The following is a 26,795-nucleotide window of genomic DNA, read 5'->3' as shown; positions in this document are numbered from 1 at the left end:
CGGAGCCCTGCTGATCTGAAGACACAGCCACCTGGATCAGTTCCTTGAGCTGTGTCCTGCCCTCCCACCCCTCTCGCTCCGCCCTCCTGCCTCTCTCACTACGCCCTCCCGCCCTCAGAGCACTGCTGATCTCCAGCTGAAAAGACACTGGCCGTTGCTACAGCAGCACACCTCCTGACTGAAGAAAACCTGTCCTATGTGCTGCAGGCTTTGATACTGCCTGCTCTGCCTCGCCTGTATTCATCTTGGACCTCCTACACTAGTGCAGGCTCCATCACTGTGCCTACCTGCTGTCGAGGTAAAAGAAATCCAAACTACAAAAACAACTTTTGGATCAGGAGGGGATAAGGTGCAAGGCTGGGCTGCGGTGGTGTGGGGACTAGCCAGAGTTGATTTCATGTCACTCTCTCTAGGGGGGGCCTGTAACTCAGGGGGGGAGGGAGGGGGGCCTAGAACTCAGGGGAGGGGGACCTGGAACGGGGGGAGGGAGGGGGGTGTCTGGAACTCAGTGGAGGAGAGGGGTTTGGAACTCGGGGGAGGGGACGAGAGGGGACGAGGGGGACGACAACCCTGGAACACGGAGGAAAGGGTGACACTGGAACTGGGGGGGGCCCTGGTACACACTATCACTCTCACACACACACACTCTCTCTCACAGATACACTCACACCCAGTCTCAATCTCTCTCTGTCACACACACACACTCGCACATTCACGCTCTTTCTCTCACATAGTCACTCTCACACATACTCTCTCAAACATATACACTCCAAGGAAAACCTTGCTAGCGCCCGTTTCATTTGTGTCAGAAATGGGCCTGTTTTACTAGTATTCAATATAAAGGAATCCTTCACATGCTCATCTTCCAATACAGTATACGTCATCCAGTGTAAAAAATGTGACGAAGGGTGCTATATTTAATTTATATAGACATCATATGAAAAATGCCAGTGCCATTCAAGATGTTACCTCTGTGGGACAGCACTTTACAAAACCAGAACACCGTACTAATGATTTTATAGTGAGAATACTTAAAGGAAACTTTAAAACAATACAGGAATGCAAGACCTTTGAAGTCAAAATGATTAAATATTTTTACACCCACCAGATAGGACTAAAAGATCTGGGTTTTCTAGCCTATTATAAACCATGAAATTTCACTGCTTTGTCTGATCACCATGCATATCTCCCTGTCCCCCATCCTCTCAGCCCTCTCTGTTTCTCACCTAGCTCACCCCTCCCTCATCCTTTCAGACCGTCACTGAAATACTTTGATGTTTCACTTATATATGCTGTTACTTATCAAAATTTGCTTATTTCTGATCTGACAAAGAAGGGCTACCTTCAAAAGAGAGGTTCTGGCAGGTCCTCTTAAAGATTTGTTTAACATATCCTTGCACATGGGAGAGGTTCCGAAGGATTGGAGAACGGCGGAGGTGGTCCCTCTTCACAAGAGTGGTGATAGGGAAGAAGCTGGAAACTACAGGCCAGTAAGCCTCACTTCGATTATTGGAAAAATAATGGAAGCGATGCTGAAGGAAAGGATAGTGAATTTCCTGGAAGCCAATAAGTTGCAAGATCCGAGACAACATGGTTTTACCAAAGGGAAATCGTGCCAAACGAATCTCATTGAGTTCTTTGATTGGGTGACAGGAGAATTGAATCAAGGACGAGCTATGGACGTAATCTACTTAGATTTCAGCAAAGCTTTTGACACGGTTCCCCACAGGAGGCTCTTAAATAAACTGGAAGGGCTGAAGATAGGACCCGAAGTGGTGAACTGGATTAGGAACTGGTTGACGGACAGAAGCCAGAGGGTGGTGGTGAATGGAATTCGCTCGGAGGAGGGAAAGGTGAGTAGTGGTGTGCCTCAGGGATCGGTGCTAGGACCGATTCTGTTCAATATATTTGTGAGTGACATTGCCGAAGGGTTAGAAGGTAAAGTTTGCCTATTTGCGGATGATACTAAGATCTGCAACAGAGTAGACACCCGGGAGGGAGTGGAAAACATGAAAAAGGATCTGAGGAAGCTAGAAGAATGGTCTAAGGTTTGGCAATTAAAATTCAATGTGAAGAAATGCAAAGTGATGCACTTAGGGAATAGAAACCCTCGGGAGATGTATGTGTTAGGCGGGGAGAATCTGTTAGGTACGGACGGGGAGAGGGATCTTGGGGTGATAGTATCTGAGGATCTGAAGGCGACGAAACAGTGTGACAAGGCGGTGGCCGTAGCTAGAAGGTTGTTAGGCTGTATAGAGAGAGGTGTGACCAGCAGAAGAAAGGAGGTGTTGATGCCCCTGTATAAGTCGTTGGTGAGGCCCCACCTAGAGTATTGTGTTCAGTTTTGGAGGCCGTACCTTGCGAAGGATGTAAAAAGAATTGAAGCGGTGCAAAGAAAAGCTACGAGAATGGTAAGGGATTTGCGTTACAAGATATATGAGGAGACACTTGATGACCTGAACATGTATACTCTGGAAGAAAGGAGAAACAGGGGTGATATGATACAGACGTTCAAATATTTGAAAAGTATTAATCCGCAAACGAACCTTTTCCGGAGGTGCGAAGGCAGTAGAACGAGAGGACATGAAATGAGATTGAAGGGGGGCAGACTCAAGAAAAATGTCAGGAAGTATTTTTTCACGGAGAGAGTAGTGGATGCTTGGAATGCCCTCCCGCGGGAGGTGGTGGAAATGAAAACGGTAACAGAATTCAAACACGCGTGGGATAAACATAAAGGAATCCTATTCAGAAGGAATGGATCCTAAGGAGCTTAGCAGAGATTGGGTGGCAGAGCCAGCCGGTGGTGGGTGGCGAGGATAGTGCTGGGCAGACTCATACGGTCTGTGCCAGAGCCAGTGGTGGGAGGCGGGGCTGGTGGTTGGGAGGCGGGGATAGTGCTGGACAGACTTATACGGTCTGTGCCCTGAAAAGGACAGGTACAAATCAAAGTAGGGTATACACAAAAAGTAGCACACATGAGTTTGTCTTGTTGGGCAGACTGGATGGACCATGCAGGTCTTTTTCTGCCATCATTTCATTTACTATGTTTTATTTCTTGCAGATCTTCTTTATTTTCTAAACGTATGTCCTTTAGGGTGTGAATCTCATCCATCAGATTCATGGAGGCCTCTCCTTCCATTTTGTTGGAGTTATCTTTTTTCAAGTGAAGTAGGCTCTGATCTATGTCTTTTTTCCAATTTACCTGCAGACATGATGTTAGCAGGATTATATGAATAGCATAGCTGAGATGGGATGAAATTAGTTGATCCGATGTTGTTAGATGTCTTAATTTGTTAAAGGGTCAGCAGGAGCTCATTTACTAAGCTGCCATCACTCTCAGCGCTCAGGAGCGCCCCCCAAGGATTTTCCACATTTAAGAAAAATTTTAACTATACGGTCCTTAGGAATGGAAACATTTCATCAACTTGGTCACTTGATTATAGAGTTCCGCAGGGATCTCCACTATACCTGATTCTTTTTAATAATCTTCAGTTAGCTGGGTCCTGAACTTACTTCTGTAAGACTCTCCTATCATATTTATACAGATGACATTCAAATTATTTTTCCAATAACTTCTACAATCTCAGACACATTTCAGTTATTGAGTTTATGTTTTCAAAGAATCTCAAACTGGATGTCAAGACATTTTCTTATTATTTATCTTACTAATTAAATTAAATTAAATTGAATTAAGTACAGATAAGGCTTCACTATTAAGGGTGGGAGGGAAATCTTATCCACTTCCCTCTATTTGTTTAACTTTAGGTGGTAAATCTATCCCTCTCTAATCAACTTTCAAAGTCTAGGAGTCTGGATTGATTCAACCTTGACAGGAAACTCTCAAATTAAATCCTTGGTTCATTTGTTTTTGTGAAACTTCATTTTGTTTACCCCAAATTCTATATTTTTCCACTGATGACTTAAAGAAGATAGTCCAATTTCATCTATCTGGACTACTTCAATTCCCTTTGTATTGATATTTCTCAGACCTCTTTACATAGTTACTTAGATCATGTTAGTTTGCATATGCCATTTCACACTCTCATTGGTTCCCGACTCAACTATTGTAATGTGGTATATGCAGGTATTTCTAAATCTGAACTAAGGAGACTTCAAACACTACAGAACACAGCAGCTAGAGTGTTTTGTCATGCCAAACGCAGAGACCACATCACTCCACTGCTTAAGAAGCTACACTGATTGCCAGTAAATATAGAATTCAATTTAAGATTCTTCATTCTGACATATAAAGCCCTGCCTCCACACCAGAACATCTAGCCTCCCTGATGATCCTGTATGTTCCAGTGTGCTAGCTTCAGTCATTAAATGACCATTGTCTTGTTCTTCCCAGTCCCTTATGCTTATTGGGAGTTAACTAGAAGAAGCGCTTTTTATTTTCTGGCCCCTTCTCTTTGGAATACACTGCCCCCTTCTCTTCGATCAGAACCATCTTTTAAAAATGTTAAGGAATATCTGAAAACATTTTTCTTCAACCAAGCCTTCAGTGCTCTCTAGAGTCCCCGGAAACTTATGGCTAATCACAATGTTACTTGGTTATTTGAATGCTCTCTTGATATTTTTTCTTTTTATAATGGAGTTCCTTTCTTATCATTTTCTCTTTTGATTTTAATGTTCATCGCCTTGATTTGCATTGTAAAAAAAAGGTGATTTTAGCAAATGTGAATAAACATAAACATAGATTACAGTTACTACAAAATACAGCAGCTAGAGTTATTTAATGTAAACCTACATTTGATCGAGTTACTCCATTATTATGCTCTGTGCACTGATTGCCTGTAATCATTCACACTGAATATAAATCTGTATGCATACCATTTAAATTGATATGTGGGCACTGTCCTTTATATATGTTAACTCTTTTACATTTGAGGTGGTGTTCAAGTCGTTTGACTTATTTAAACAAGTCTGAATTGCTTCCTCCTTCCTTTGCGAGATTAGCATCTTCATGCAAAATATTATTCAGTGTGGTAATTCCAGGACTCTAGATCTCTTTACCAGTGTCTATTAGACTGGAACAAGATTATTTAAAGTTTTGAAAGATAGTGAAATCTTGGCTATTCAAAAGTACTTGGGTTGAAACGTACCTGTTAAAAAGTGGACCGAATTATGGGACAAACTACCTGGAGAAGTTTGTCACAAATCTAATCTTCTGGCATTTCTCAAAAAAGTAAAGAAATACCGGTTTTCAGATGCTAGGATCAAAATCGCACTATGTTGGGACTATTTCTCCTTGAGTTGTTTGATCCATAGTTGTTTATTTATCTTTTCCATGTGTTGTTTGTTGTGTTGTGATAATATTTTTTAATGTTAGCCATCTTGAATGGTCTTTGTTGAGCAGTGAGGTGTTGTATAAACATTTTATAAATAAAATAAAGTAAAATATTATTCTCTCCCACCACCACCACCACCAGGGCCAGTACAAGGATATCTTGTGCTTTAGGCAAATCCTCAATCTTTTGCACCAACCTCCTCTACTATCAGTCTTGCTCTGCCCCCTCCCCATACTATTAATCTTGTGCCCTCCAACCTCCTGCTGTTACCAGTACAACTCCATCTTCTGGAAACCCAAGAAGCAGCAGCAAGTATACGTTAATTTACCAGCAGCTAATCTCCTGAGGCTGGCAAGAGAAAAGGCACAAGAGTACGTCTGTGTCCTCTGAAGTATGGGGTCAATCAGAGGAAATTGTTGCGCTCTTAAGCGCCCTTCCTACTGCTGGTCTCAGAGCCATTTATAAATTTTAAAAGTCTTGCCACCCCCAGAATTTCAACACTTTAGGTCACTACCTAGTTTACCTGATGAACACACCAGCCCTACCTCCCATACTGACCAAAATATGCCTAAGCAATGCCTATATTTATAATGGGTACAGTACACATAGCTGCATTGTGAAAAACCCTGCAATACTTAGCCATTAAGCCCACAGCAATCTCACAACCACGTTCTAGGTACCTAACTCCTTAGTTAAACACCTAGAACCAGGGGTGGACTGATAGTGATATGGGCCCCAAATCACCTATCAAAAGTGATTAAATCTGATGGATGTCTCAGTGGTCTGCTCATCCCTGCCTAGAACCTTTTTTAACATGTCTTCAGAATGTGTCACCTTACCCAGATATGTGAGCACTGCACTGCATCTTTAGACGGTCTATGTCGGAGGTCAGCTTCTGCTCCTGCTTCTCCTGCATCGTAATCTCAGGGCTTTTATCTGCACATTTGGGGGAGAGGAACAAGAGAGGGAAAAGGATCAGGAGAGAAAGGAGAGGAAAAGGAATGAAGAATCAAGAAAAGGGAGTGATGGTCATATAAATGAAAATTCCTAGAACCAATCACACTGTGCCAAGTGCTTATTCACCTAAGAACCTTCATTCAGCTAATTCCCTTCAATCCTGTAAGACAATGCATAGCCCAGGACAGCAATGTGCATAGAGATCTGGTATTCATTCCCATACTCAGGAACATTCAGTGTAATCTGCTGAGCAGAGGATCATTACTTCTAGATTTCTTTTTCATTTTAGTGTTAAATTTTATATCCAAAATTGTTTGTACTGATATGTAGCCCCCCCCCCCCCCTTCATAGTATAATGCACTATAAAAGCCAAATTGATCCAAGTGATTGACCAGTTGGAACCTTTGCAGCCATGTTTGGGCCATACTAAATGTCTGAGTTAAGCATTTTGATTTCCAATGGTGTGACTCTGTGTCTGTTTGGAAGTTTTAATTCAATCCTGCCTTTCTGATGCCCCAACTCCACCCTGATGTATTTTACTAGCTGTAGTTCAGATATCAGATGGAAGGACAAGGGCCTGATATATCAGAGGACGAGAGGATATGAACGGAACCCAGGAGTGGCCTCCTCGAGAGCTCCAGAGGCCGGGAGCAACCTCACATATGGCATTTCTGGGAGATCCCTGCAAGCCACTAAAGATCGGGAGCAGAGCCAACGCAGGGTCCACATTTCCAGACTGAACTCTGGCACTTGAATCAGCTGGGACCGAAGGGCAGGGCCTAAAAAAGACCCCACTTGTAGCCTGACACCACGCAGCAGAATGCCTGGTGCTGAAAAGACCGGGGGAGCAGCAGACACTGGTTCCCATGGGGGACTGGCTGGAAGCCCTTGTGGCCCTGAAATGCAAGGTTGCTGACAGAGTGGCAGACTCAATAGAAGGTCTCCAACTCAGGACTCAGCACAGGGTGACAAAGCACGCCGGGCACTGAGAGACGGACGAGCTATGGCTGCAGCAGACCTCCTGGAAATCTGCCAGTGAGGAGGACTGGCACAGACACAGGAGACGTTCTCCAGGGACATAAGAAACCGTGAACAAGATGACCAACCCCCACCAGGACAGTGGCAGGAAAGAACCGACCTCAGAAAACACACAGCTTTATTGGTTAGGTTGGGTGTGATGGGTACGGCGCAGCTGGGACGGAGGCTGCAGGCAGGAGAGACTTTAAGGCACAACCGAAAGCGACGCTCAATCTCAACACTGGGAGACACTTCCAACATGGGAAACCAAAGATGAAATACCTACTGAACTGGTTCATCGAGTGCTTCACAAAACACATCGCATTCATATTTGCAAAAGGACAATTCCCAACAGACAAAGGCAACATAGTACTAACACCAATCCCCAAAATCACAAAAAACAAAATCAGTGATATCACAAACTACAGACCAGTGGCCTCAATATCACTACTGACCTAAACAATGGAGGTCCTTTTAGCAGAACAACTAATGGAATACCTGACACAATTTACAATCATTCACAATTCCCAATCAGGCTTCAGACCAGAACCCAGCACAGACCACCCTGATAACGAAGTTCAGAAGCTTAATATGCCAAGGATAAAACATATTGCTATTACGATTCGACATGACAAGTGCATTCGACCTAGTAGATCACACAATACTAATGACCCTGAGCAGCATGGTTCAATGGTTTCCAAAGGACTAGATCCTACATCGTAAAAATGTCTAACCAGATATCAATCTTGTGGATCTCTGAGTGTGGGGTACCAAAGGGATCTCCAGTTTTACCAATACTGTTCAATGTAATGATGGCACCACTCGGAAAAAAAACTGTAAGCAATGGGCTTCCACCCATTCATATATGCAGACAACGTCACCCTCTGCATACCTTTTCACAACAGAATCACAGAAATAATGGAGAAAATTAAAAAAGGCCTGGACCTCATGGAATACTGGGCAACAACTTTCAAACTGAAACTAAACAGAGCCAAAAACAAATTCCTAGTTCTATCCAAACCTACACAACCCACATCTTACCAAAGCTTCACAATCTCAATCATCAAACATACCAAATCTCAATCATCAAACATACCAAATCAAAACACAACTAAAATATTATGAATTATTCTCAATAAACATCTATCACTGGACAGTCAAATATCAGCAGTAACATCAAAATGCTTCACTACACTATCCAGCTTATAATTGAAAAAGAAAAATGCCTATATTGCGACCCAAATCGGGAGATAGACGTTTATCTCACAAAAACGAATAAAGCGGTATAATCGAAAGCCGAATTTGGACGTTTTCAACTGCACTCCGTCGCGGATGCGGACAAAGTTGATGGGGGCGTGTCAAAGGCGGAACTGGGGCGTGGTTATCGGCCGATCAGAGATAGGCGCCTTTCGCCGATAATGGAAAAAAAATATGCGTTTTTAGCGAGAATTTAGGGCACTTTTCCTGGACCCTGTTTTTCCACGAATAGGGCCCCAAAAAGTGCCCTAAACGACCAGATGACCACTGGAGGGAGTCGGAGATGACCTCCCCTGACTCCCCCAGTGGTCACAAACCCCCTCCCACCACAAAAATATGCCGTTTCACAACTTTTTATGTTCATCCTCAAATGTCATACCCACCTCCCTGGCAGCAGTATGCAGGTCACTGGAGCAGTTATTAGGGGGTGCAGTGGACGTCAGGCAGGTAGACCCAGGCCCATCCCCCCCCCACCTGTTACACTTGTGCTGGTAAATGGGAGCCCTCCACACCGCCCTCCAAACCCACTATACCCACATGTAGGTGCCCCCCTTCACCCCTTAGGGCTATAGTAATGGTGTAGACTTGTGGGTGGTGGGTTTTGAGGGGGATTTGGGGGGCTCAACACACAAGGGAAGGATGCTATGCACCTGGGAGCTCTTTTACCCTTTCTTTTTTTTTGTAACAGTGCCCCCTAGGGTGCCCGGTTGGTGTCCTGGCATGTGAGGGGGACCAGTGCACTACGACTCCTGGCCCCTCCCACGAACAAATGCCTTGGATTTATTTGTTTTTGAGCTGGGCGCTTTCATTTTCCATTATTGCTGAAAAACAAAAACGCCCAGCTCACAAATTGTCGAATAAAACATGGACGTCTATTTTTTCCCAAAATACAGTTCGGTCCGCCCCTTCACGGACCTGTTCTTGGAGATAAACGCCCATGGAGATAGACGTTTTCATTCGATTATGCCCCTCCACGTAAACTGAGAAGGATAAGAAACTATTTTCTCAGACAATCCTTCCGGATAATGGTACAATTGACAATACTATCCCAACTAGACTACTGCAACACAGCATACATAGGGTTCAAGGAAACCACACTAAAATCGCTGCAAACCGTCCAAAACACTGTAGCAAGACTAATATTCAATAAGTCAAAATACGAAAGAGCAACTCCACTGCTCAAAACACTGCACTGGCTACCAACCAAGGCAAGACTAGTATTCAAAATACTGTTTGGAATGGCACCTGAATATATGCTAGACATGATTGAGCTATCCCCAAGAAATGAAAGTTCAGAAAGCAGCGGCTACCTACTTCTTCACCTACCCAACTGCAGAAACATAACCTATAGAACCATCTACACAGCAGGTTTTAGCTACCTGGGTTCCAAATGGTGGAACTCAATACCAAAAGCCACAAGAAGCATCACTAACTACCTTCAATTCAGGAAAGAAATGAAAACATACCTTTTCAAAGAATTCTATAGCTAAATACCAATTAGCAGCACTGATTAGTTAACTAATTAAGTTACACATATTGTTATAGAATATGTTTTGATTTCCGCACAGAAATTACGGCACCATATAGAATCCCAAGGATAGGGTTCCAGTCATGTATGAAGTTTGATAATTGAGAAATGGATTCTAGTGGGTCAAAAAGTAATTTTGGACCAGAAGGTAGAGGGATCAATTTTATCTCTTGATGTGAAGGAGGAGGCCTGAGCTTTTACTCTTGATTTATTTATATCTTTTTTCCAGTGGAGGGTTAAAGATAACTTATTATGCTTGGGCAATACAGGATTAGAAACAAAGAAGTTTGTTGCATCAGTAAATCGGTATGTTAATAGATCCAACTGATGGCCTTTGTTGTAGGAAGAATTTCTAAAGGGAGTAGAGAATTGCCAAGTTTTAAGGAAATCTAGGAAACTTTTAGTACGTGGGTCTTCAGGTTTGTCTAAATGGAGATTAATGTCACCTATCAGTAATAAGTTATCTGATTTGACACTGTAATAGGACGAGGTCCCTTATGCCTCCAGGGAAGCCTTATAAGCCGGAACTACCTTACCCAGAATCCATCAGAGAGGGGGGTGGGAATCAGAACCCGGTAGGAATTCCTTCCTGGGGAACGGGGCCCCTCAGTTGCAGTAAGGGAAGGTCAGAGACGCCTTTAGCCAGCAGGGGGAGCGGGAGCCCAGAAGACCAATTTCCCTGGGCAAAGAATCAGTATATAATCCCTGCCACCTGTGAGGAAGGGAGGCCTGTCTTCCAAAGACATTAGGAACGGAGGAGGTGGAGAAGGTAGTAGTGAAGGGAGAAACAACATGGAATGGGAAGAGAGTCTGCCAGCTTCCCAAGCTGCTATACCGGATCAAGAGGAACAAATGAACATGAGCTGTTAAAGGATAAGTGCCATTTACTGTATTTGAAGATAGCAGCATGTGTGTGGGAGACCACAGAGTGTTTGTTGCTGTGTAGAGGTAGGTGTTCTGCTAAGGTAAGGTGCCAAGTTGCTGTGGTTCCTTGCTGAGAAAAGAGGTAGAATTGACTTTGAAAGTGCTAAGAACTTTAAAGAACAGTTTTCAGCTTTTGGTAAAAGAATCTTCAGTTGTTGGGGAGAGCTAAGTTGCATTACTACTTTTCTTTTTTGTGGGGGTTTTTTTCCCTTGAAGATTGGACATTTAAGAGAAGCAGATTAACTGAATCACGTGCTTCTTGATTTGAACTTTATGAACTCAGTTGAAAGGAGAGGCAGAAATATAGAGGATTTTGTTTTGAATTAACCAAGTGTGTGAGTTGTGCTGTGTCAGCAGTGGTCATTGGAGGCAGGAGCTGAGCCCAGGAGAAAAGAGCTCCCCAGAAACAAGGGGAGACTTTACAACACATATGTTAAAGATGAATCCACTGAGTTCCTCTTTAACCGCATTCCAATTACCTGGAGGACAGTAAAGTTATAAGATATTAAAATGATTTGCCAGTGAGTCATCAAAGATATTGTATTGTTGGGGGCAGCTTTACAGAGACTGGAGATTCAGGGTTAGGCTTTTGCTATAAACGACACTCTATTGTGTTATTGCTACAGAAGCTATAACTTGTAATAGTTAGCTGAACTGCTGAAGCTTGCAAAAAGGACAGTTTGCCTAGAGGATGCAGGTGCAACCAGATAACAGTTATAGCTTGTGCTGAGTTTTGCTTCTGCCATATGCTTATCAGTATATTCCTTTGGTCTGTGTAATGAAAATGAACTGTGTGATAAGTTTTGATTTCCTGACTTTTGTGTAATCTTTTGTGAACTCAATGCGCATGACTGCTGATAAAACCTATAAATATTAGTGGCAAACAATACAGGGCACGCAGTGTTACTGAGCCACTCAGCTGCGTCACTGCTAGCAATACAGTTTTCTTGATTCGGATCAGTTGCCTCGAGCCTCTTGATTTACTTGCTAATATTCGGTTACATTTCTGGCGAGCCAGCCAGGAGGCTCGGGGAACGAGGATATTCCTCCCCCTTTGGCTCATGGTCACGTCGGGACGGGCGGCCCCTCTCCGGCCAATCTGTGAGTGCGCACCACTGAGTTCAGTGTCCGACCGCCCAGAAGAGGGGCTGCACAGGACCGGGTGAACTGCACCAGGGCTGCGGGATCTGAACAAGACAAGCTTTCATCCCCGGAGTATCCTGAATCCTGAAGCCAGGCGAGTATACTTGGGAATTTGGCCTGATCAACCCCCACTGGGCGCCAAGTAGGAACTAGGTTCCAAAACCCGCCTGAGACCGGGAGGAACGGGAGGTCGGGTTTCTTGTTGTGTGAAAGAGTGTGACTGGCACCGGGGTTCTGGGCCGGGCAACCGCGTCCCAGCCGGTGCAGGCTGAAAAACCCTCATGTGTCTGGTGGAACGGGACCCCTTACCCCTCCACCAACCCTTTCCCTTTTTCTGTCTACTATCCTTTTGTACTCAGGCCAGGATGGGCGGGGGTGGGTCCGCACCCTTAGACCTAATGACTGAACATTTTAGCGTTCAACAGGAAACTATGTAAAAAGGGAGGTCGAGGATGATCGGAACGGGAGGAATGGCAAATGGCCATACAGAACACGGGAGAATACACAGCATGAAGAGACCGAGAGGGCGGAGTCCCCACTGACCCTCTGGTGGAAATCCAAGTGGGGACACAGCAAATGAAGGCCCTGTTAAACTCAGGGGCCCAATGATCCGTCATCACCACAGCAATAGCCCCTCATACCAAAGAAACTATACCCATAGTGGGGGCCTCCGGGAAATCCCTCACGGCACCATTGTTGAAGGAACTGCAGATTCAGATAGGGGGCAAGACGGTATCCTATCAGTTTATACATGTACCTGAATGACCAGTTCCCCTGATCGGGAGAGACCTACTGTGTAAACTACAAGCCACCTTAAAATTCAAACCCACCGGCGAGGTGGAAGCCATTTTTGAAGATCAACCAGTGACGCTCATATGTCCCGTCCAAGAAGAGTGAAGACTATACGCCCCTTTGATCGTCAGGGCCACTGATAGCCGGTACTTTCAAAATACTGCCTTCGCCCAACAGAGGAGGGACCTCATGGCAGAAGTACCAAGGGTCTGGGCGGAATCCAATCCCAGGGGATTAGCCGTAAATGCTACCCCCATCTGGATCGAACTGAAGCCAAATGCCCAGGTTGTAAACCAGCACCAATACAATATACCCTATGCAGCCCGACACAGCATGCAGACACACCTGCAAAGGCTCCTCTGCCTTGGAGTCCTGAAGCCGACCAGATCCTCCTGGAACACTCCATTATTGCCGGTCAAGAAACCAGGGACCATGGATACTGGCCAGTCCAAGACCTAAGAAAGGTCAATAACCAAGTGATGGACATAGTTGCCCTGGTACCCAATCCTTACTCCATCCTGGCTCAGGTGCCGGCCCAAACTAAATGGTACAGCGTCATAGACTTGAAAGGCACCTTTTTCTCCATACCACTTGCCAGAGACTGCCAGGCGTTCTTTGCCTTCACGTGGGAGGATATGCAGACCGGGGCCAAACAACAACTGACGAGGACTCGTCTCCCACAAGGATTGAAGAACTCACCAACTCTGTTCGGGGAACAACTTGCCAGAGATCTGAAGATGTACCAGACCGAATATGGACCAGTTGTTCAGTATGTGGATGATTTGTTGATAGCCAGGGAAACATATGAGGATTGCGCGGTGGCTACCTTGTACCTTTTAAAAACCCTGGAGGCCCAAGGATACCGGGCAAGCCGAAAAAAGGCACAAATTTGCGAAGTCGAAGTCGACTATTTAGGATTTCGCCTCAAGGAAGGGACCCGGAAGCTCGGCACACCCCACACCCAAGCTATCTGTGACCAGCCCACCCCGGCGAATAAAAGGGAACTGCGAGCGCAGTTGGGAGCAGCGGGATACTGCCGAATATGGATCATTAACTTTGCCATTCTGACCCAAGACCTGTACGACAAGCTGAAAGGACCCGAACCCAAAGCCCAGACCCTCACATGGGAAAAGCACGAACTGAGGGCCCTGGCAGATCTGAATAAAGCCCTCATGTCCCCACCAGTGCTAGGACTACCAGATGTCACCAAACCTTTCCATCTGTTTGTGGATGAGAAGAGGGGCTTGGCGCTCGGAGTATTGACCCAGGCATTCGGGACATGGCAGCGACCAGTGGCATACCTCTCTAAAGGCATGGACAACGTGGCAAAAGGCTGGCCTGGATGTCTCCGGAGCATAGCCACTGCATGCCTACTAATCCAGGAAGCCAACAAACTCACTTTCGGTCAGACACTCCTTGTGACCACCCCCCCACACCGTCCGCGGCTTGCTCGAAAGCCATGGACCCAAATGGATGACCAACTCCAGATTAGTCAAATACCAGGCCCTCCTGTGTGAAAACCCTGAGGTGCAGATCCAGGACACTACTAACCTAAACCCAGCAACTCTGCTGCCTGCCCCCGAACCAGGAAGCCATGACTGTGAAGAGGTAATGGGCACAGTCTATTCCAGTAGACCTGACTTAAAGGACCAACCGTGGCATAAGGGAATGGCGTTGTTCACCGACGGGAGCAGCCAGGTTATACAGGGAATCAGGAGAGCAGGCCACGCTGTTGTATCAGAAGATGATGTAATAGAGGCGAAGCCCCTTCCCCATGGACCGTCGGCACAGAAAGCCGAACTGATCGCACTCACCAGAGCCCTTCAATGGGCAAAAGGGAAGGTAGTAAATATCTACACCGATTCCAAATACGCCTTTCTCACTCTCCAAATCCATGGAGCGCTATACAAGGAGAAAGGATTTCTGACGGCTGAAGGAAGGGGGCTCGCAAACGCTACAGAAATCTGCCAGTTGCTCGAGGCAGTGTGGAAACCGGAGAAAGTGGCTGTGATGCACTGCAGAGCCCATACAGGGAGATCAGATCCCATTGCCAGGGGCAACCGGCGGGCGGACGAGGCCGCTAAGAGAGCTAGTCAAGAGCCATGCCCCCCTAAACCCGAGAAACTGCTCCTCGTCCATTTTCCAGAAGAAATGCCCACATACTCACCACACAAAGACTAATGGGCGCGGCAGGAAGGGCTGGAGCGGCGCAGCGGATGGTGGGTACTGCAAGATGGACACATCTGGATACCAGAGACACTAGCCTGGACTTTGGTCAAGGGAGCCCATGACCAGACCCACCTGGGTAGGGACGCCCTAGCCCGACTGCTCGGAAAGACATACTATGTCAACAAGATGTCCCTATGGATGAAAAATGCCTCCAGCAGATGCACAACCTGTGCCCGGAATAACCCACGCACCGGGCCCGGTCCAGCCCCCGGTAACATACTCCGAGGAACCAGTCCCTTCCAAGTTTGCCAGATCGACTTCATGCACATGCCCCCAGCCAAAGGATGTAGAGCCATCCTAGTAGCAGTATGTACATACACAGGATGGATTGAGGCTGTACCCACTAGGACTGAAATGGCGATGGAGGTCACGTCCCTACTCATCCACGTCATCCTGCCAAGATATGGCCTCACCAAACAGATCGACTCCGATAACGGCCCGGCCTTCGCTAGTGAAGTGACTCAACAACTCAGCACCAGGCTAGGCCTCAACTGGAAGCTACACTGTGCATGGAGACCACAAAGTAGTGGGGCCGTAGAGAGAGCCAATAGGGCCCTAAAGACCCAGCTAGCAAAACTGTGCCAGGAAACCAAAATCAAGTGGCCAAATCTCCTCTCACTAGCTCTGCTGCACCTCCGCTGCACGCCCAGAGCCATGGGCCTCACCCCTTATGAAATGATGTATGGCCGACCACCACCCCTACCCTCGTTTCCTGATTCATTACAGATACAGGGAGAAAACTCCTTAGTGAAGCAAATGAAAGGCCTACGCGCGACAGTGCAGGAAATTCAGAATTACACAGCAAGCATAGGCCCTTTAATCCTGACCACCCCTATACATCAGTTTCAGGTAGGGGACGAGGTATGGGTTAAAGAATGGAATGAAGCTGATTGTTTGAAACCCAAATGGAGGGGGCCATCCCTTGTCCTACTAACCACCCCGACTGCTGTTAAAATTGCAGGAAATACAACTTGGATACATTGGACCAGGGTGAAACCAGCTGCGCGACCCAACCCCCATCCAGAACTGTGGACCACTGACTCACATCCAGATGCCCCCCTACAACTGATTTTAAGAAAGAAGTGACCACCTTGTTCCACTCTGTCTTTCCCACTGCTGTGAAACAGTGTGGTCAAAGAGTGAGGGCACACCTTAGAGACACAAGACCTCTACCTCCTCCGTCAGCCTCATGTACAATCCGGATCCACACCCGTGGAGGTTTTGTATTGGGTTTTTGCTAATAACCGGAGTCACAATTCTGAGTATCCTTTTGTTGGTTTTAGAAAAACTTGGTTACATCTTTCATTAATACATGTTATTATCTCTCACTATATCACGATGTTTATGATGCTGTGTGCCCTTCTTTGTAACCGTCTCCTTTTCCTATTAACTGGGATAAACATAAAGGAATCCTGTGCAGAAGGAAGGGATCCTCAGGAGCTGATCCTGGCGTAGCTGGTGGTTGGGAGGCGGGGCTAGTGCTGGGCAGACTTATATGGTCTGTGCCGGGGCTGGTGGTTGGGAGGAAGGACTAGTGCTGGGCAGACTTATGCCGGGGCTGGTGGTTGGGTGGCGGGGATAGTGCTGGGCAGACTTATACGGTCTGTGCCAGAGCTGGTGGTGGGAGGCAGGGATAGTGCTGGGCGGACTTATACGGTCTGTGCCAGAGCTGGTGGTGGGAGGCGGGACTGGTAGTTGGGAGGCGAGGATAGTGCTGGGCAGACTTATACAGTCTGTGCCAGAGCTGGTGGTGGGAGGCAGGGTTGGTGGTTGGGAGGTGGGGATAGGGCTGGCCAGACTTATACGGTCTGTGCCCTGAAGAGGACAGTACAAATAAAAAAGTAGCACATTTGAATTTATCTTCTTGGGCAGACTGGATGGACCGTGCAGGTCTTTTTCTGCCGTCATCTACTATGTTACTATGTTAACTGACTGCATGTCTCCAGTTCGGAGTGGACGTCACACTGGTGGTAGTATGGTAGTTGGTGGGACTCTTTGCTTGGAGGTACCTGGTGGAAAAAGATGTTATTTTTTGGATTATGCTTATTAGGAGGTTTTGTTTTCTTACCCTGTTTGATACCTTATCTGCTGTCCTGTGCCCGCCGAACAATGGAGCATATTGCTGACCAGAGGGCTGTTGCACAGATTATGTCTCTACAAATGTATTTCCCGTACCCTTGTCTGACACTGACTGAAGTTCTTCCTTTCCTTGCAGGACCAATCTGAAGGCCACCAGCCCTTGCTACGGCTAAGTCCAGCTACAAAGGGGGGGGAGGGGAACATCAATAGGAACCCTCCGTCTCAAATCCGGCGAAGAAACCAGCGGCCGGAGCAGGGGACTGGGGCCAATTGATTCCAGTGACTAACCTTTTCTTCTCCTTCGCAGCTATGAACCGCACCGGTTGAGCATTGGAAAGGTCAAAGGTCTCACCAGCTCCGTGGTCAAACCTACGAATCAAGAATGTGATACTTTCCACTATGAAGATGATAAAGTATCAAAGGGGGGATTGTTGGGGGCAGCTTTACAGAGACTGGAGATTCAGGGTTAGGCTTTTGCTATAAACTACACTATATTGTGTTTTTGCTACAGATGCTATAACTTGTAATAGTTAGCTGAACTGCTGAAGCTTGCAAAAAGGACAGTTTGCCTAGAGGATGCAGGTGCAACCAGATAACAGTTATAGCTTGTGCTGAGTTTTGCTTCTGCCATATGCTTATCAGTATATTCCTTTGGTCTGTGTAATGAAAATGAACTGTGTGATAAGTTTTGATTTCCTGACTTTTGTGTAATCTTTTGTGAACTCAATGCGCATGACTGCTGATAAAACCTATAAATATTAGTGGCAAACAATACAGGGCACGCAGTGTTACTGAGCCACTCAGCTGCGTCACTGCTAGCAATACAGTTTTATTGATTCGGATCCGTTGCCTCGAGCCTCTTGATTTACTTGCTAATATCTGGTTACAATATGATAATTTAACCATGTCCACTATATTGAAGGTGTCTTGACTAGCAATGAATGGCTCATATGTATATCTGTATAGTGCTGTGTACATCTATAGAAAGAGGCAGCAGGAGTTACACTGAGTGAACAGTTAAATGGGAATCCAGCACTTCAGCTCTAAGGGTTTTCCACTACTAATAAATTTTGCCAATTAACTCCACTAATAACTTGTGAACAACTGCTTCACTTCCAACTGATTGTAAGCAATGAAATGGTTTTGAATTTGTTTTAAACAGCTGTGAAGAGTGAGTCCTATCGACTTTACAGCCAGGGAATGAGATCTTGTCCCATGGACCCTCCCACAGATAACTGAGCTAACAGCAAAGTACTGATGAGCTGATGCTCAGAACCAAATGCGGGTGCTAGAGGCAATTAGCGTCCAACTAGCGCCCACGTTAGGGAGCGTAGACTGCTCAGAGGCTCTAGTGCTGGAGAAAACATGTGCACCAAAGATTAGTTCAAATAGTATGCTAATGTAGTCAAACAGATGTTAATGAGATCTTTTCATATTCCTTCCCAATGCTCAGAGAATAGCGCACAAAACAAAGCCACCTTACCGCTGAAAAAATAATGTCAGCTCAGAGCAGAATTTGAAGAGAGGATGTCTCATGATTCTGTTTAAAATCTGCTGGTTTTTATATAATTTGGAAACAGAAGGGTGCCCATCAGGCTTATTTTCGAAAGAGAAGGACACCCATCTTTCGACACAAATCGGAAGATGGGCGTTCTTCTCACAGGGTCACCCAAATCAGCATAATCAAAAGCCGATCTTGGGTGGCCCCAACTGCTTTCCATCGCGGGGACGACCAAAGTTCATGGGGGCATGTCGGAGGCGTAGCGAAGGCAGAACTTCGGCGTGCCTAACACATGGGTGTCCTCAACCCATAATGGAAAAAAAGGGCGTCCCTGATGAGCATTTGGATGACTTTACCTGGTCCAGTTTTTCTTATGACCAAGGCACAAAAAGGTGCCCGAACTGACCAGATGACCACCGGAGGGAATTGGGGATGACCACCCCTTACTCCCCCAGTGGTCACTAACCCCCTCCCACCCTCAAAAAGCACTTAAAAATATTTTGTGTCAGCCTCTATGCCAGCCTCAAATGTCATACTCGGGTCCATCGCAGCAGTATGTAGGTCCCTGGAGCAGTTTTAGTGGGTGCAGTGCACTTCAGGCAGGCAGACCGAGGCCCATCCCCCCCCCCCCCACCTGTTACACTTATGATAGTAAATGTGAGCCCTCCAAATCCCACCAAAAACCCACTGTACCCACATCTAGGTGCCCCCTTCACCTGTAAGGGCTATGGTAGTGGTGTACAGTTGTGGGTAGTGAGTTTTGGGGGGGGGGGGTTGGGGGGCTCAGCACACAAGGTAAGGGAGCTATGCACCTGGGAGCTTTTTCTGAAGTCCATTGCAGTGCCCCCTAGGGTGCCCGGTTGGTGTCCTGGCATGTCAGGGGGACCAGTGCACTACAAATGCTGGCTCTTCCCATGACCAAAGGGCTTGGATTTGGTCGTTTCTGAGATGGGTGTCCTTAGTTTCCATTATTGCCGAAAATCAGAAACGACCAAGTCTAAGGACGACGACCATCTCTAGGGACGACCTAAATGTCAAGATTTGTGCATCCCCGACCGTATTATCGAAATGAAAGATAGACGCCCATCTTGTTTCGATAATACGGGTTTCCCCGCCCCTTCGCCAGGATGTCCTGCAAGGACGTCCACAGGAAAACTTGGGCGCCCCTTTCGATTATGCCCCTCCATGCCAACTCAAAAATGAAAGTACACATGGCACCTGTTTCCTGCGTTTAAATATAAGCCTTCCAAGTTTTAAAAAAAATCCAGAAATGCTTATATTTAAAGGTGCAGAAAGCAGACACCAATGTGTGCTTCACTCTCGGATTTGCCAGGCACATGTGCACAGGAACTGAGCTTACTGCAAAACTCTTCTGCACATGCGCCAAGCAAGTTTCCCCCCTTGCTTTCACTTTTACAGCGAACGTAAAATTTGAATACCACTTCCTTTGAGCGTTGGTGAGCTAGGGTTCTGCGATATTCCAGCAGTATGGTTTCTGTGTTCTTGGCTTACCACAAGAGTTCTGAGCATCGGCCCCACAGTCTGTTTCTACTGTAAGCTGGCTCTGACTCTGAGTCTGTTCTTCACTGACCTCTCTGACCAGTTTAAATCTTTACCTGCTGTCAGCATTTCACGTTGCATCAGTGATCGAATCTCCTTGCTTAATTCCTTCCTGGTCATATCCTTAAGGAAGAAGACAGACATCAGGGTCTTCACTAGAGAACAAGAATGTGCATAGCTTTTCAGGGGTTAGGAAAGATGTATGTCAAGGATGAACAGCCACAATGAACTGGAGTAGACACTCTAGGGAAATCACCAATCAATGTTACTGCAGTGTGTGCTGCAGGGGTTATCCTCACTTAGTGATGCTGCAGTGTATACTGGGGAGTGAGGATTCTCATTCTCTGTACTGCAATAACATTACGTGAGGGGTCTCCCCAGTATACAATGCAGTATCACTGAGTGAGGACACATCAGGGGAGTTCTCACTCAATGATACTGCAGTGTGTACTGTAAGGGAAGCCCTCACTCAATGTTACTGCAGTAGAAGCCATGGTGGAAGTCTTTGTTTAGTGTTATTATAGTGTGCACTACAAGGAGATTCCTCACTCCTTGTTACTGCATTGTGCATAGCAAAGGGAATCCTCACAGTGTTGCTGCAGTAAAAACCACAGGGGAATTCTTCCTTCAGTGTAACTGCAGTGTTTATTATCAGGGAATGCAATGACTTATTTAAGGGCTTTGTAATACACAACACAAACAGAAAAACAGGGACCCTCACAGTCCCAAAATCACAACAAACACAGCAAAGGCGATAAATAAAAGAAGTTAGACGATGTTCAAGGAATAAAGATTTATTCTAAAATATCCATGTTTTGGACAAAATGGCATGCTTCAGGACTGTTTTAAGGGATTTTTTTTGTTTTTTTTCAGAAATACTAGTTATCCGTATGGTAATTCATCTACTATAATAAAACTCACCCTCAACGTTCTGAAGACAATGTTCTGAAGTCACTCAGTCACTCACTGAAGGGTTCATGGATTCATGGTGGTGAAGCCAGAACACTGACCATGTCTCTCTGCCCCGCCCTCGCATGACGGACCAATCAGAAAAAACACCCTCAACATTCTGAAACACAAAGGACCATCACAACACCGTTCCCAGGCAACACTAGGCAACATAAGACGGACCAATCAGAGGAAACTACGTGACAATACAGGAGGAGCATTCCCCAGCAGAATGGCTCATTATCTGTGCAGCACGGAGAGCACAGAACCACCGCTGGAACGAGAGAAGAATATTCCTGCTGTGGGTATGTGCAAAAATAGACCGGGGGAGAGGGGGGCGCGGGAAATTTTTAAATGCCTAATGCCAGTACTGAAGAGTGCCAGAGGGCCTATAGCACAGACTATATTTGGGATCGCTTGACATGGAGTCAGAGGAGCCGGAAAACAACGTGCCCGTCACCATCTGGGATGTGGGCGAACAGGACAAGCTGCGGCCCAGCTGGAAGAATTACCCGCGACCCAGCCAGCAGCAAACAGCGACCAAGGAAGGGGAGGAGTAGGGAAACACGCGGAGCGTGTTTCCCTACTCCTTCCCTGCCTAGGAATCGCTGGAGACTGGCTGCCAAACTAACGTAACAACCGCACACCGACGCACCACCTCCATCATTCGAAAGGCATCCACTCTTTCTTCAACAGAAATGCAAACTAATAATACAAACAAAACAAAGAATACATGGTTTCTCAGGCGGCTGCAGGTAACTCCCCACCCCCTTCCTCTTCCCCTTTTGCCGAAGTGGCCAAGGACGTGCCCAACCATCCCCAGCCTCAGGCAAGCTGTCTCCCACCTCGGGGATTCCCCGAGCACCCGGAAAAAGACGGCGCTGATTCCTGCAGCGCATAAATATTCCAGCATTCCCCTGCAGCCGGCCTGAAATGGACCAAACATACTGGATCACCCCCCGACGGCCCGAGACCGTGCTCTTCTCCCTTCCGCCAACTTAAAACAACCATCCCCGTCCTCAGGCAAGCCGTCACCCACCTCCAGGATGCCCAGAACCCCAGCCCAATGGAAAAAGATGGCGCTGCTTCCAACAGCACATTTCTCTTCCAGCATTCCCCTACAGCAGCCCTGAAACGGCCAAAAAATACTGACAGACAAAGAACGTGCTCCTCAACCTTCTGCCCATCTAAAACAACACTGCTGCCTCAGCACAACACAAAAAAAAAAAACATGGGAAAAAAAACAACACTCAACAAAGGCTGACCCCCCCTACAACCACATTTACATTTCACCAACAGAAAGACCCCCCTCCACAAACCTCCTTGACAGACAAAACCACACACCCACAATACAACAGAAACACACCCTCAAAGCCACACACCAATCCAACCCACTTTGCCAGCACAGCACATCCCCCAACCCCCAAGTAAAAAACAAAACAAAACAAAAAAAGACACACATCAACAACTTGCACACACACCGCACCCTCACACATTCACACACACACACAAAATAACTCTGTGACACATACACACACACACAAAAAAAACCACATGCTAGCGCCCGTTTCATTGGTTTCGGAAACGGGCCTTTTTTACTAGGAAAAATATAATGTCTTGCTGACAGGGTTGTCAGCAGTTAGAACCTGAACAAATGGCAGTGGAATGTCACTGAACAGTTTGTGAGATTAGTATGTCTTGCGGTCAGACGCTGACATGTGATCGCTCGAAAATGCAAATACATTTTTGAGCGATAATGCGTCAGCACCTGGTTGTGAGAGATTCTTAACTCATAAGCTGTTCGGTGACATCCCACCGTCATTTGTTCAGGTTCTAACTGCTAGCAGCCCCGTCAGCAGAACACTGTATTTTATTGTTACCATACGGATAGCTAGCATTTCTTTAAAAAATATCCACTAGAAGATTCCTGAAGCAGGTCATTTTGGCCAAAACATGACTTATGTCAAGCTTGAATGTTTTAGAATAAATCTTTATTCCTTGAAAATTGTCTAGCTTCCTTTATTTGTGACCTTCTGTGTAATACACACCATATTTGATGTTTCTTACATAGTAGCGAACACTCTGAAATGGCAATGTATTAGCACTGTAATAAAACTGCATCAGCACTGCACCAAAGGTTGTGCTAAAGGTGCAATGTACTAGTGACCTTGAAAATGACTGTCAATTAGCACAGGCATTTATTTACCAAGATGCACATAGTACACAAGTAATATCAAGAAAATGTTGCATTTTCTTTGATTTTGTCTTATGATAGGAGGAAAAGAGAGTACTCTTGTACAGAGAGGTCTTCAAAACCAGGCTGGAGCCAGGCAAGGCTGGGGACAGCCATCCTTGGCATAAAAAAAGCAAATGGGAGGTGGGTTGGGATCAGGGTATCACACTGTGCTTTGAGTCAATCTGTGAATCTGAAAGGACAAAGGGATAACAAAAGCCACCCTTGTCCAGGGTATTGTTTTCTCCAGTGATAGGGTTATCCAACAGGGTCAATCCAGGGACATGTAGCCCTTTTCTTAAGGAATACAATTGGAAAATTAGAACCCTTCATGCAGTGGGGTAAACCCAGAACTGAATCAATTCTACCAAGCAAGTCTGGAGTAAAATGGCAATCTTATGGATTTAGCGACTGCTTCATTTGGAGATATCTGGCCTTCTAGAAGAAAATGTGTGGCTAGAGGTATAGTTATACACACAGCCAGACATAGGCAGAGTTTTCTTTTTTTTTTTTTTTTTTTAATGTTTAAATGTTTATTTATATTTATTGAACATACACATATCGCACAGAAATAATTGTAAACAAACAGTATCGCCACTTCCTTCTGCAACATCAACATTGGTTTTTGTTTTGTTTCTATTACTCTGTAATCCCCTTATATGCCCCTACCCCCTCCCCCTCCCTCTACCCCCTTCCTCCCACTTAGTTAATTGTCAAGGCAGGGTCCGGCTGCGCAGACCACTCAATATATGAGTCCCATATTCGATGATACACTACCAGGCGACCTTGTCGCATCGCCGTTAGCTTAGACATTAGGTGAATGTAGTCCAGTTTCCTTATAACAGTCCTGAGTCCCGGCAGAGTTTGTTGTTTCCATGCCGCTGCCAACACCAACTCGCCAGCCACCAATATCTGGGTGGCCAGCTGATACACATACTTTTTGGACCCCTGGGGTCGCATATGCAGAAGGCAAAAGTCCATTGTCATAGGAAAGTTTGATTTCGTTATGCTTATAATCAACCCCACCACTCCTGTCCAGTATTGTTGAGCATGAGGGCAGGCCCACCATATATGAGCCATATCTCCTATCATTTCACATTGACGCCAACAGAGAGCCGACCCCCCTTTAAACATTTTAGCTAATCTCTGTGGTGTGTAATACCAGCTATACAATATTTTGTAGCCATTTTCTACAAGAGCATTAGAGATTGACACCTTAAGCAACGAAACAAACACTCGTTCCCATACTGAGTATTCATAAGAGACCCCCAGTATTTTTTCCCATTTATGTGTATAGTATAGAATTGGCTGTGTTTGTAATAAAAGCGCTTTATATAGCCTAGAGATTCCCCCTCTACCCCCTCCTCCAGCCATAGCCCTCTCTAATTGCGTTTCTTCCAAACTCAACTCTTCCTTTGCTCGCCTCAAAATGTAGTCCCTTAGTTGGCTATATTGAAATGCATTAGACGTTGGGATCCCATATTCCTCTTGCATTTCTGCAAAGGTTAATATTTCCCCCTCCTCCCACATCTGCCCCAACTCCCATAAGCCTCCCCGCTCCCAGTTCCTATAACGCGAATCCAAAGATCCCGGTGTGAATCCTGGTGCATGTCGTATTGCGGTATGTAAAAAATGTGTGCGTCCTCGAAAGAATCTACTACGTATGTTACTCCAGGTTGTGAGTGGCCACCTAATAATCGGCGGTACTTCTTTTATTATCTCTCTGATCTCTCGTTCAGAGAGCCAAGGGATAACCCTCAAGGGGTGCGAGCCGCACCAAGTCTGCTCCATAGCCTTCCAAGCCTTCCCACCTCCCTGCAACCACTCTGCTAAAATGCGAAGGTGAGCTGCCTGATAGTAAAGCAAAAACGAGGGCACCCCCATACCCCCATGTACTCTCGGCTGATGCATCACTGACCGACGCACCCGTGGCGGCTTCCTTTTCCATATGAAGGAGAAGACTCTGCGCTGCAACCCCTTAAGAAACTTGTCAGGTAGAGATATAGGAAGCGCCATAAATAAGTAGAGCAGCTTCGGCAGCAGGATCATTTTAATCGCATTTATCCGACCCATCCCATAGGCAGAGTTTTCAAGGAAGAGATCTTCAGTTTACAATACAGAGGAAACATTTCTTTTCTACTGGGATGGGAAGAAGAGAAAGGGGAGAAAAACAAAGGAGAAATATTGGGTGGGGTGCAGAGAATGTAGGGAGAAATACTGGTGAGGGAAAGGGTGAGGAGAAATGGAGAGAAACAGTGAGAGGGAATGGGGAAAAGAGACAAGGCTAAATGCTAGGTGGGATGGTGTGTGGAGGAAGGCAAGGAGAAATGCTGATGAGGGAAAGGAGAAAGAGGAGGAGGGAAATGCTTGAAAGGAAAAGGGGGAAAGAGAAAAGGAGAAATGCTAGGTGGGGTATGGAGGAAGGCAGAGAGAAACACTGGTGAGTGAAAGGAGAAGAAATAATGGGGTGGGGAGAAACACTGAGAGGGAAAGGGGGGAAGCCACAGGGAGAAACTCTGGGTTCAGCATGGAGGAAGTCAGGAAAAAATGCTGGGAGAAAGGGGAAAAGAGATAAGGAGAAATGCTGGGTGGGATGCGGAGAAGGCAGGGAGAAACACTGATGAGAGAAAAAGGAAGAAGAGATGGAGAAATGCTGGGAGGAAGGGGAAGATGGAGAAATTCTGGTTTGGGAGTGGGAGGAAAGCAGGAAAATACACTGGTAAGGGAAGGGGAGAGAGGAGAAGGGGGAGAAAAGATAGGAAAACCTGGGAGGGAAAGAGGGAGATGAGACAGGGAGAAAAGTTGGGTGGGGCATGGAGGAAGGCAGAGAGAAATGCTGGTGAGCAAAAGAAGAGACAGGAGAAACACTGGAGGGATGTGGAGGAAAACCAGGAGAAATGCTGATGAGGGAAACGGGTAGAAAAGACAAGGGAGAAATGTTACAAGAGGAAGGGAGAAGAAGATGCAAGGGAGACATAAAGGAATAGGGAGGAGAAAAGAACAGGCAGGGCAAAAATGCTGGGGAAGAGAGAAATGGAGGACTAGTGGAGGCAAGGGGTAAGTAATATGAAGGGATGGGAAAGGATGTAAAGAGATGATTTGATACATAAACTGAAGAATAGGAGAAAGAGGAGGGGGATGGAAGAGAAAGAAAAGAGTGGAAAGGTAGGTAAGATAGAAATAAAGAGACAGGTGAGGGAACTGAAAGATGTAGGAAAAGCTAAGAAGGAATGCATTTAGATACCTTGTAGTTTTGTACCTGAGGCCATGCAGAGTAGCTTGACTTGCCAAAGTCATGAGGAGTTTTAGTGAGGGAAATAGGATTTGTGGTTTGTG

General features: G+C 46.0%; 1 protein-coding gene across 1 annotated transcript in view; it reads right to left on the bottom strand.

Annotated features, from left to right (window-relative positions):
* The window catches only part of CCDC183 (coiled-coil domain containing 183), a 237,639-nt gene that overhangs the window by 64,131 nt on the left and 146,713 nt on the right, over positions 1 to 26,795 (bottom strand). Inside the window, 3 exon segments of the mRNA XM_030206812.1 lie at positions 6,131 to 6,156; positions 6,159 to 6,227; positions 20,335 to 20,401. Coding sequence (XP_030062672.1) covers positions 6,131 to 6,156; positions 6,159 to 6,227; positions 20,335 to 20,401 — 162 coding nt within the window.

This window comes from Microcaecilia unicolor, chromosome 6 (assembly GCF_901765095.1).
Source record: "Microcaecilia unicolor chromosome 6, aMicUni1.1, whole genome shotgun sequence".
NCBI classification, from domain to species: domain Eukaryota; kingdom Metazoa; phylum Chordata; class Amphibia; order Gymnophiona; family Siphonopidae; genus Microcaecilia; species Microcaecilia unicolor.
Note: the sequence above shows the minus strand (reverse complement) of the source record. Positions and strands in the feature narration are given on the sequence as shown.